Genomic DNA, 13,250 nt, shown 5'->3' with positions numbered 1-13,250 from the left:
CCCCCCCCCCCCCCCCCCCCCCCACACACACACACACACACACACACACACACACCCTGAGACAGTCTGGTACAGGTCTAACTTGTATGGATTTGTAATTACTATAATTTATTGACACCAAAGTACAATTCCCACCAATCACTCCGTAGGGGGCGGCTGTGGCTCAGGAGGTAGAGCCGGCGTCTAATGATCGCAAGGTTGGCAGATCAGCGGTTCACCTGGCCACATGTCGAGGTGTCCTTGGGCAAGACACTGAACTCCAAATTGCTCCCAATGAGCGGGCCGGCGCCTTGCATGGTAGCTTGCCGCCATTGGTGTGTGAATGAGAAGCCATTGTAAAGCACTTTGGAATAAGGTACTATACAAGTCAGTCCATTTACTTTGTTACATCTTCAGTAGCCCATCACACTGGTGCTTTGACACAAGCACATTCATTCCTTCCTTTATCTTAGTTATATGTTATATGTAAAAGTAAAAGCCATAAATAACAGGTACATCCCGCCTATACTCTCCCTACCCCCATTCCACTTCCCGTTGTCTGTTGCAACTTGTACCTATGCATCATGGGAACCCGAAATCATTTTAATATCTCTGCTTTGGTCTTCTCAGCAAAGTTGTAAGTTCTGCATTACACAGGGGTGTGTCACTTACATGGAGACATGAATATTTAACGCACACGTTGTGCTAGATCAACAGTATTCTTTACAACCAAGACCGTCAATACAGCAGCCAGGCAGTCCTCACAGTGTTTACTATCACCTCAGCATCTGTTGTTGGTGGGCTCCCTTCTCATCACACTGAACCTATCAATCAAGCTGTAACACATTGTGACAATTATAAGGTTCTATCTACATTTTTGGTCAAAATTGAGTTAGTTTACATAATCTGATCCATTAGGTGTTTATTAATGCCATTGTGGTGTTAATTTTTAGTTAGTAATTAATAAAATACAAAGGTTCCATCTCACAAAACATAATGGAATGTAAAAACTTTGACGCTCAATATCTCTGAACTACCTTAAATGGAGATAGAACCTTATCATTCTAAGCTCACGATATTTTCCAGTAATTTGTAGAAAATGACGTAATCCACATTTAGAGCTTATACAACATAAAATAGCAGGAGAAGCCACTTCTGAGAATAGAGTTGGACAGGGTACACATCTTCCTTATTGGCATGAACTATGTAGGTTTGACTCAACTTGCAAACATGCAAACATCCGACAAACTATCCAAATGGTGAACTTGGACTTCCCACACCCAACCTCACAGCACTAAACCACAGGGCCATCTCACGCATCGCAACCACAATAGAACAGGACATCACCCACCCCCTCAATCTGTACCTCGCCCCACTGCCATCCGGGCATAGGTACAGAACACTAAGGTGCAAAAGGGCTTGCTTGAGCAAGCCTGATCCCCGCAGCCATTGTTGCCTTAAATAACAGACCGCGCTGAGCGTGTGTACCTGTGTATCTGTCACGTACTGTCTGTTGTTGTCTGTGTTACACGGTGTTGTATGTATATATGTATACTGTATAGTGGTGTGAAAATTAATTTCCCCCTGGGGACAATACATCTAATCTAACTATCCCTTTGTGCAGATACAGTATACAGTACAGTACCGTAGTTAAAGCATGCTCTGGGTTTTAATCTGCATTACTAAACTTAGCCTAAATTGAGGGATCCGTTTAGACAATCTCAGTCTCCTATCTCTCTCTTTCTGTCTCTCTCCCCCCATCTGTCTTCCTCTCTCATTGCATCTGTCTGTCAGTCACCCCACCCCTCCCCTCCTCCCTCTCTCCTTCTCTCTCCTGGTTGTAGGGGCATGTCACGTCACGCTGTGTGGGCAGAGGCATCTGGTCCAGGGAGGGGGGGGGAGGGGAGGGGAGGGGGGGGGTAGGGGGGGTCAGGGAAGACAGGCGTGACGGAGGGGGGGTGACAGCTGAGGCTGGGGTGTTTGTTGCAGAGCTACTGGGGGGGGGGGGCGGCAGTCCTACAGTCCTACAGACCTCCAGTCCACCAGTCCTCTGCGTCTCAGGAGGTAGAGCCGGCGTCTAATGATCGCAAGGTTGACAGATCGGCGGTTCGAACCCCGGTTGGCCACATGTCGAAGTGTCCTTGAGCAAGACACTGAACCCCAAATTCCTCCCAATGAGCGGGCCGGCGCCTTGCATGGTAGCTTGTCACCATTGGTGTGTGAATGTGTGTGTGAATGGTTGAATGAGAGGCCGTTGTAAAGCGCTTTGGAATAAGGCGCTATATAAGTCAGTCCATTTACCATTTACATGGCCTTGCTCATGGTCCAGTACTGGGAAGTGATATCTGGCCCTGTTACATTCCTGTAGTTACTGGGCCATCTCTGGGCTACGTGTGGCTGACCAGAGCTAGGGCCAGCTCATGGGCCAGTTCTGGTATGATGAATGTGGCCCTGGTGGCCCATTCCTGTCCTGTAGTTACTGGGCCATCACTGGCCTGAATGTGGGGGACCAGAAGTGGGTGAGAAGCCACTTGGCTCATGGGACCGCTTAACACTAGAACAGCCGGGCCTTTTTACCTACTACAAGAGCCGCCTCGGGGGTCATTGTAAACCCCTCTTTACAATGCTCAAGCTGCCATTTACACACAACGACCACTAGTTGGCTGCCTTTGTAAATTAGCCTGCCTCCTACACAGAAAAACTGCAAAATAGCTTTATACTAGCTTATCCTGATGTGATTTTGAAAATGTAAGGATACTGGGTGGTAGAACGCACATATCTAGGAAAAGTCATGAAAGGAGGGTTCTGAAATTTGATCGAGTGCAAAGATATAAACCATTTTTATTCCACCATGGCTGTTCTAGTGTTAATACAACAAGCTTATGTTTTCCACTTCTGGTTCTCTTGGTAGAAAGCAGACATGGGACAGATCTGGGCCGTGGTTACTCTGCTGACAGGGTAGACAGAACTAGGACCGAAACAAAAGTAAACAAATATCTTCTAATTACAAATCAAACTAATGTGAACGATGTGTAGAAATAACCTACTGAAAATACACTGAAATTTACGATCAAATCAGTGGATACAAATATTTGGTAAGGAACCAACGTCCACTAAAGTTGTCTAACGACAGATTACATCGTATGGTTTCAGATTCACATTTTCAGGTCGATGTGAACATCAAGATCTACTTTGATTTTGCATTACAACATTGGATTATGAAACAGATAAACACCATTGTATTACACAGTGTTTCACATAGGCTCTACAATTAAAGACCCACTCCAGTAAAAAAGTTCAAACTGAATGCTGAAAATCAATGTTCTATAATCATGACAGTGTACAACCATTTTGCACTGAAAAAAGCATTTAAAAAAAAGAAGAACAATAGAAGAAGCGATATTTAGACCCAAAGACATCTTCAAGGACCTTCTGCTCCTTCTGCTCTCATGTTTGTTATGGGCCGGGCCGGCACCTTTCTGAGGTAACCAACCGCCACTTCAGCTCTTTGACAGCAAGTTCAAATTGAATAATAATGAAAAACTAGGAACAAAAACTAAAAGCATATTTTATAAAGGAGCCCCCCAGTAGTCATGTAGTGGCTATTTGTCAACAAAAGAGTTTCAACAAAAACCACGGATGCACCATTTCAGTTAGACTGTACTCACTAGGTACTTAAGAAGTCAAATGTCCAGGCAAGATCCACACTTAAGTTGACTTCTTATCCAGTTCCAAGCAAACACTCATATTCAATGGCTGCCTCTCTCTTGCTCGGGTAAAAAAACATTTCCTCTCCTGGTGCATCACCTGACACATAGTACCTTTATCCCAAGTGCTGCCCCTAGTGGTTACAAATAGATTAAACAAATACAAAAAATAACAAAATAATAATAACAAAATAATCAAACTAATGAAATAGCTTAAGTTATGTGGATGGAAATGACCATCATAATAATCTTTTAAACATTCTTATTGTCTCTTATCTTATTGTCTCTTGTCTTATTGTCTCTTGGGCAATCCGGATCCAAGGCCCAAATGTTAGCTTGAAGCATTTTCGTTTGATTGTTCTGCATCATGCACATGTGGGTCTGCTGGGTGCTAATCATAACATGTTTTTGGTAGCAGAATGTATCCGTTCCAAAAACGTGGTTGTCATCGGTTACGCACCTCTCACCAGGTTTTGTTTTATCTTGAGTATTATCGTACGGCACGACAAATCCCTTAAACGCTTGTTTCTCCTCATCACTCTGGCCGTTATCTGAACCACACGTAAACAACGACAAAAACACTGGGATGAAAGTGATACCGTGAACCAAGCCTAGAATCATAACCAAGAACATGATCTTAAAAAAGGTTCTGAAGACATGATTTTTCGACGCAGCCAAAACTACAACACCCAGAACGGTCGACACGGCCCCTTGCACTATCGGATAACCCAACCTAAAGAGGGCGTCGATGACCCTATCGTTGGCACTGGACTTCTTACTGGACACATAGCAATAGGATATATGTGCAGAGAAGTCAACGGTGAACCCGATGCACACGACAAGAATGATCATAGACACAGAGTCTAGATGGACATCCCACAGTGCCATGGCACCGGTGACCCCCACGATCACAGAGCCGATGGAGAAGGTCACCCACAGGGAACAGAGAGGGTTGGGGATCAGCAGGAGGGAGACCACTAGCATGACTGCTGTGGTGACACCGATGTTCTGGACGGTGCTACTCACTATGACAGCGTACTGGTCGTAGTAGATGAACGCCGGGTGATAGACCATTAACGAGACGATATTATTACATTTCTCTGTGGTGTCTTTAAAGCTGTTGACCATTTCGATCTCCATACTGGCGTTGGCTATGTGCACAGTCTGAACGAAGAAACGAGAAGCGTGGATGGCACCGCCGCTGAAGTTCACGTCTTGCTTAAAGTCAGGGTACAGATTAAGAAACGAAGAGAGATTTGTTTTGAAGACGTCTTCGTCGTCGAGATTTAGATCGGTGCTGTGTCCGTACGCTTCGTAAGATTCGAGCCAAGACGTGTACAAATCCTCTTCGATGAAGCGAAGCTTTTTAAAGTCACTCATGCTGGAATGAAGATCAGACCGTTTGGTCCTATCCCAGTATGGAAACTCCTCACTGACCACAACCATAACGTTAGGGCCGTAATCTGAGAAGTATTGCCGATCGTCATCGTAGTACTTGATAACGTAGGAGTCGTCAGCGGCTAAGTCGCGGAGATCGATGCCCTGTTGTATCTGGAAGCATCCGTAGATACTCACAGCCAAATACCCTGCGTAAACCAACATCACAACAGCTTTGGACCATGGCTTGGTCAACATTGGACCATAGGACGCTCTAAAGAAACGATTGATTGGTAGCTCTTTCTCGGTCCCAGTGATTTTATCATAGTCCCCCCCGACACAGCAGATACTGTAGGATTTGGAACATTTTTCGGGATTCTCTGACGGAATCTTCACGCAGGCCAGCCAGTGCTTGTTGCAGGCTTCTCTCCTTCCGTTCAGCGCCAGGAACGCTCCGAAGAACGTGATGTTGTAGATGTAGCAGAATACAATAGAGGTGCTAGTATACAGGCAGAAGGACTGCACGGATGGGAAGTCGGATGTGAGACCGATGTAGAAGCCGAGGACGTCGGTCAGGGTGGTGATGGTGATGGACATGGCCGCCTCTCTGTAGGTGCGCGCCATTCGCTTCGCCACCGGATCCATCACGTTGGTCTGCTGCCAGTTGGACACCATGATGAACATGTCGTCGACACCGATACCTGAGAAATTAGAAAAAGTGTCAATCGACCAACCGTCAATATTAACGAGAAGTATCTGTACTGTAGGTCTTTATAAGGGTTTATGAAGTCCACCGTTTTACTGTGTATAACATGACATTAGTTAAAAAACGAGTTAGAGGAGTGAGGGCTTCATAAAGCCTTAAAAGACGTAATTAGTTTGTTTTTGGACAGACCAAAGCATCCTGATCCAATTACCTCATAAACCTGTTAAGTAATACATAATACCCCAATAATAAACAGACTGAAGAACTGTTTCTACCACAGGGCCGTCAAGGCCCTGAACACAGCAAAGGCCTAAGTTCTGGGCCCAGGACAGTCCGGACGGATTGTATGGCAGCTAGTGCTGAGGCACAAACATGTACATTTCAAGCCTGCAAACTGTGACACTTTAAAATAACGTGAAAAAATACTTTTGTGCAATATGACAACCCTAGTTGACTATCTGTGCAGTATAGTACAGTGGATTGTGTACATAGCCTTTATTGATGTAAACCAGCTCCTTACCTTCTTGTGATTTTATGCTTTTTCTAAAATGTTTTTTTTTTTTTCTTTCCTAACACCAGGGGAGCCACCCCTCCTAAATTTCGTTGTTTGGTACCTGTACTGTAGCAATGACAAATAAAGTCCATTCCATTCCATGTGACACAGTCTGATTATTTGGTCCTCATATCGGCAACCAATCAAAATGTTCAGACTTTTCTTTTGAAACACGGAACTACGTTTCAACGACGTTGTTGAGAATCACAACACAAACTCGCTAGTCGAGCCAAAATACTGCAACAGTGAGTAATACCCTCTGCTACCTAGTTAACTATAACACTACTTTACATTGTTAGCAGGCTCACAAAACAAGCTGTGTTAGTTGACTAGCGATGTGTCGTTGATTTTCAACAACGCGGAAATGTATTCAAATTTTTCGAAAGAAAAAGTCAGATCATTACATCGGATCTCGACATGAGGACCAAAGCATTAGAATGTGTCACATATGCAAAGTCAGTGTGCTGATAAAGATAGTGATGCACTTTTATATCTATCTATAATCTTACCAAGTGTCAAGAATGGAGAGTTGGCCACAGTGATGACGAAGGGCATTCCAATGTACAACATCAGGCCGAAGGAGGACAGGACAGCCAGGCCGGCAGAGAGAACACCAACGGCAGCCACCCAGACCTTGTTCCTCACATTATCCAGCCTATCACAGAATAAATGGACTGACTTATATAGCGCCTTATTAAGAAGCACTTTACAACGGCCTCTCATTCACCCATTCACACACACATTCACACACCAATGGCGGCAAGCTGCCATGCAAGGCGTCAGCCCGCTCATTGGGAGCAATTTGGGGTTCAGTGTCTCGCCCAAGGACACCTCGACATGTGGCCAGCCGGGGTTCAAACTGCCGATCTGCCAACCTTGCGATCATTAGACGGCGGCTCTACCTCCTGCACCACAGCCGCACCCGTAATGTTCCTCCATTAACTATAGATACTTGGGATGATCGATGGTGAGAGGCAATATCTCATGTTCATGTTCTATTATTCAGTACATGTTCGCTAGCTCCGATGTTTCATCCGATCCCTGATTGATGGCATAAATGTGCCGTAGTCTGGTTAGACAGAGTGTCTTCATGAATCAAAGATGCAACATGCTGACGGGAGCTCTTATCCATGAACGGAGAAGAGCGGCATACTCTTTTTTAATGTAAGAAGTTTACAAGATTATACTCGGTTTATGAAAATAAACATTGATTGCGCTTCCCTTGCAGTGCATGCATATTGTATGAGCGCATCTGATGCTTCCACTCATGATCAGGACTTTTGGGCATGAAGCCCAAATGTCACAGTATCACAGTATCCAAGTACATCAGAATATGGCTCAGAGACTACAGTATCTGACTGGTCAAAACAATCTGAAATGTGATAATTGCTTACCTCAGGCAGGATAGGACCGAGAAAGAGATGGCAAGGGCATATGTGATTGAAAACAGTGGAATCCCATCTGTGGTGTGTTTCTCAATCTCTTCCTGCCTGGAGCGTGAGGTGTAGTGAGACACCTAAAGAAGTAGATTCCACATAATCAATAGATAATCAATAGACGTTTTCATAAATGTATTACACACATAGCTGTACCATAACTGCTTTGGTACTCCTTATTCCAAAGGGCTTTACAATGGCCTCTCATTCACACATACATACAATACTGTTTTTAAAGTACAAAAAAATATGTATTATTATTATATTAAATATGATTGCATTTTCGAGTAATTCTGTTTTTATATTACGTATATATTAGTTAGTGTTACTTTAAACATTTCATTTTTTAACATGTATTCTCCCACAAAGTTGTAGCATTTTTTGGTTTACTTTACGCTATAATTTCCATTTCATATTAATTATAATATCCATACAGATATGTATGCCCCCCTTGTACTGTCTCTCCAGTGTCAAAAAAAAGAAAAAGAAAAAAAGACTTTTTCACGATGACTGCCAGTGGCCCCTGGCCTGAGCTAGATTACACTTCCTGCTACAACTGGTGAATTGATGATTCACTTCCTTAGTCAAATGTATCGATTGTAAGTCACTTTGGAATAAGGCGTCTGCTTAATGCCAAAGATTTACAAAAAATGTTACAAAAAAAATGCATACATTACCTCAATATGTTTGCTGTCCTCATCTGACAGGATCCTCTGGAATTCCTTCAGCCACACGTCCGCCTTGTCATGATCCCCTAAGAAATACAAGAGTTTTACAGCTTTGGCACTGTTGACTAAACCCTTGACATTTGTCTTTACTCCGCCTATGGCAGAGCCCAGAAAGCGTGGTCTCGAATCGAGTGTATGCAAAGGGTAAGAAATGTTTATATGCTCGATTCTGCTGGCGTTGTATTCTATCATCTCCAGTATGTCATTGGACACACAGTCTCCATTGGTCCTGGCACACAAACTGCTGAACCTCAACAGCCGTTGGTCCACTTGAAGAGACAGAGAGATAACTTTATTGTTCAGTCGGATGATGTCCTCAAAGGCTTCCTCTGTCAGGACGTTTGATTGGTCCTTGGAGGAAGCGATGACAGATGCGTAGTTCCCCTCCGAGTGGAGCCTCTGGCTGGAGAACGTGACATCGTCACAGGGGAAGTTGTCTCTGACAAAGTCTCTCGCTGTCTTGGAGGGTCCGTTCCTCGGTGTGAACTGTCGTTCGACGTCGTTGTCCTCTCTGTCTTTTAGAAAATAAAAGCCCCCTCCTAGACATGCCGACACTATCAGGGGGAGGATGAAAAACCACACAGGGTAAGAGCCGACCACCCATCCGAGTTTCTCAAAAAGGTTTGACAAAGGTCTCTCGATGCAGTCTGTGTGCTGGCAAGCCATCATACGGCGTAGATCTCCTGCTCTTCACTCAGGTAAAGGTGCAGGTAGAGAGCCTCAGAGGGAAAGTGTCATAGTAACCTCACTATTTATTCTACTCCTCTGGCACAGCTGTGACCTCACCCCAAGGAATATGTTTGCATATAAGATAAAAGCACATAAGATATAAAAGCAATTAAGCTAGACATAAAGGTCCTTAAAGGACAGGAAAAAAACATACACACAGTACGTCAACCGTAGAATGTTTATGCAAGGAGATGGTTTAATACAGTATATGTTTAATGGTTTAATACAGTATTATGTTACTCATGAGAAAGAACATGAGGTAAAGTCAATATTGTGTCACACCCAAATTATTCACGTATATCGAGTGCAACGGACACAAAGTAAATAGTGATTTTTTTTTGTAAAAGCATTTTTACAAAAAAAACACCTCTATGGTTTGAGAGTTCATATATAACACCTCTATATGAACTCTCAAACCAACTGAATGATTAACAGAACCGACGTCGAGGGTAAACAGGCTCTTTTATGCAGTGAGGTTATTGTAGGTTTTTAACTTCACCATCATACTCATACTCACCATCATACTCTGAATAAACCTCCAAGTGAAGTGTGGAGGGGGAGTGTGAAGTGGGGAGGCTGTGTCTCAGGAGGTAGAGCCGGCATCTAATGATCGCAAGGTTGGCAGAACGGCGGTAAAAGCGCCAGCTGGCCACATGTCGAGGTGTCCTTGGGCAAGACACTGAACCCCAAATTGCTCCCAGTGAGCGGGCCGGCGCCTTGCATGGTAGCTTGCCGCCATTGGTGTGTGAATGTGTGTGTGAATGGGTGAATGAGAGGCCGTTGTAAAGCGCTTTGGAATAAGGTGCTATATAAATCAGTCCATTTACCATTAGAAGTGTTCAAATACCATAAAATACCATCTTGTTTTGCATTGAGAGCAGGCCGACTATCTGCACGAACATCATTTATTTGATGTGTTTACCAGAGCTGTAACATGGTAATGTATCGTCAGGTTATAACATCCTTTGTTTCTGTACAGCGTGTGTTTTGATGCCGACACATCGTAAAAGGTTTACCCTTTCTGCCCTAACATGATTTGTGTCAGGTACGCAGGGTGGAAAAGCAGTCAAGTACAGATAAAAACAACAAGCAATAAGGAAAGAGATTCATCATCTGCTAACCCAGAAAGGGGAGAACCAGTATGAGAGCAGACGAGACTATCTACATTTCATGTACAGTAGTAGCTTGACTGTGACAGGAGGTTTTCTCTCTCATAACTTACTGTATACAGACAATACATTGATGACACCTCTATGCCTTATTGGGGGCGGCTGTGGCGCAGGAGGTAGAGCCGCCGTCTAACCGCCAAGTTGACCTCATGTCTTTTAGCTTGCTTTTATAGTTGTTTTTATTTTCTTAAGATTGTTGTCTTTATGTGCACTTGACACCACGGACCTCATTGTCTCTTAGCTTGTTTTATAGCATTTTCGCTTTTTAATTTGTCTAGTGTGTTATATTTGTGATATGTTATATGTGTATGTTTGTGAATATGTGTATGTTTGTGAATATGTGAATATGTTTTTCTGTTTTTGCACCTTCAGAAGAACCACTATAATTTCATTGTATAGGCAACTGTACAAGGACAATAAAGTCTATTCTATTCTATTCTATTCAACCTTGCGATCATTAGACGCCGACTCTACCTCCTGCGCCACAGACGTCCCCTCCCTTACATCAGTAAGGGAACCACCACAGCTCAGCGGTGGCCGGCCCTCTCTGTATCCGTCCCGCCTCTGTTGAACGCACCCATTTCTAATAATCAACTCCTTTGCATTGTCAAGTGCGAGTCTGAGAAGGCCGCTGTTTTACACTTTCAAACCAGTCCTTCTCTCTCTGGCAGTTAACCCCTGTCACACACACGCACACAGACACCAGTTAACCCCCTGTCCGTCACCTGTCACTCAACGTGTCGCCTCGTCCTCCGAGACACAACTCATATCGCATTTCACACAGGCCCATCTCAGGGTCATTGATTTCTCAGGCTTCCAAGTGAGAAATGGATTCTTTCTCCCTCATCGCGGTGGAGGGAGGGAGGGAGGGAGGGGGACTGACCACCCCCAACACTCGCAGACAGCCCTGTCTGCCTGGGGAGGGGGGAGGGAGGAGGGTGGCTGGAGTTTGAAGGAATCAATTTCGAGACTGTTTCCTCTTGGAGTCTCTCTGGACACTCTTGTTGCCTCTCATTTATGTTTAAATTGAAGTGTTGCTTCTTATGTGTCAGAATTCAAAGTTGTGATCAGTAATGTTTGTGTGTGTGATCATTTTAGTGGAGCTACACTGATGGAAGATGGTGAACAGATTGGTTGTTGTTTTTTCGCCCATTGATCAACGGGCGGAAGTGTGTGGAATCTAAACCGTAACACATCACATCACACATCTGACTATTGTTCACCTAGGGCTTCTCTGCTAATTAGCGAAGACATCGATTCTCACCTGAAAATATCCTTTTGAAGGGGGCGGTGGTGGAAGAGGGGAGGAGTGAAAGTGAGAGACAGAGCAGGACTAAATAAAGACTTCAACAGGGCTTTCTCATCTGATTCCAGAGATCCAAGTGTGTTGGTGTGATCCTGAGATCCAAGTGTAATCCAGAATGTTAACCTGGTATTGGAATCAGGGTTGGGTTAGCATGGAGCTTCATCTAGAGGTCAGTGACCTCATCAGTCGATCTGAAGATGGTGGTACCTACCCCTTCCTGGTTAAGTGCATACAGTATCATGTAGCATATGCTAACGGGAGACTACAGTATCATATAGCATATGCTAACGGGAGACTAGTTCCATGTAGCATTATGCTAACAGGAGACTACAGTTCCATGTAGCATTATGCTAACAGGAGACTACAGTATCATGTAGCATTATGCTAACAGGAGACTACAGTATCATATAGCATTATGCTAACAGGAGACTACAGTATCATGTAGCATTATGCTAACAGGAGACATCCCAAGTGACCTGATCACATTCATCTGATATAGTAGCCCCAACGGTGAAAAGGTACTCCTACTGTACTTCATAGGGTTAAAGGTCATTCAGAGAATTCCATACAGTAAGTAATGTTTATTTATATAGCACTTTTTACAACGACAAAACAGAAAAACACTAGTAAAAGAGAACAAACAGATAAAAAATACACTAAAACAAGGAGCAATACAAAATACAAGTGCAGAAATAAAAGTACAGAAAGTGCAGTGTCGGGAGGCAGGCTCAACTCAGGTCAAAGGTCAGGGAGAAGAGGTGTGTCTTAGATGTTTTAAAAGCCTCGACACTCTGGGTGGATCTGACGTGGAGGGGGAGGCTATTCCAGAGCCTAGGGGCAGCCTTTGAGAAGACTCTATCCCCTCTGGTTTTGAGCCTGGTCCTAGGGACCTCCAGCAGCAATTGGTCAGCTGACCTTAGGGCTCTGGATGGGGTATGGTGGCGCAAGAGGTCAGCCAAGTACCGGGGTGCCTGCCCGTTAAGTGATTTAAAAACAATCAGAAGTAATTTAAAATCAATACGGAAGCGGACTGGGAGCCAGCGGAGTGAAGCCAGGATTGCTGTTATGTGGTCACGCTTTTTGAGTAGTCGAGCAGCAGCATTTTGGACTAGCTGCAGTTGACGGAGCAGAGACTGGTCGATGCCAACATACAATGAGTGATATGAAACCTGAACTGTAATGTGTTTTTGAAGAAGAAAATTAGAAGAAAAAAAAAAACTTAAGCGGGAAGTACTTGTTACACCTTAACTGCTCCTCCTGAGGACACCTGCTTTTTGTTACACCTTACACCACTTGCTACACCTTAACTGCGTCTCCTGAAGACACCCGCTTTTTCCCCTCTACTGTGTCCCCTAAAAACTTCTGTAGCCCCCCTTGTACTGTTTCTCTGTTTCTCCAGTGTCTATTAAAAAAAAAAGCTAAAAAAAAAAAGGCTAGGTTTAGAAGAAGGTGATAGAAGACGGTTTTTCCTTCTATCAATGGCCCCTGGCCTGAGCTAGATTACTCTTCCTGCTGTGGATTGATGATTCACTTGCTTAGTCAAATGTATTGATTGTAAGT

General features: G+C 44.0%; 1 protein-coding gene across 1 annotated transcript; it reads right to left on the bottom strand.

Annotated features, from left to right (window-relative positions):
• Positions 1 to 577: 577 nt before the first annotated feature.
• Positions 578 to 9,152, bottom strand: LOC308172388 (patched domain-containing protein 3-like; the record flags this gene model as incomplete). The annotated part of the gene is made up of 6 exons (XM_080547300.1): positions 578 to 623; positions 4,186 to 5,764; positions 6,832 to 6,977; positions 7,717 to 7,838; positions 8,436 to 8,512; positions 8,702 to 9,152. 6 exons carry the CDS (start codon positions 9,150 to 9,152, stop codon positions 578 to 580), a joined length of 2,421 nt encoding a protein of 806 aa, XP_080403426.1.
• Between the last annotated feature and the right edge of the window lie 4,098 nt (positions 9,153 to 13,250).

This window comes from Nansenia antarctica (genome assembly GCF_963989245.1).
Source record: "Nansenia antarctica genome assembly, chromosome: 17".
NCBI lineage: Eukaryota > Metazoa > Chordata > Actinopteri > Argentiniformes > Microstomatidae > Nansenia > Nansenia antarctica.
The sequence above is the reverse complement of the archived record's forward strand: the minus strand, read 5'-3'. Positions and strand labels throughout refer to the sequence as shown.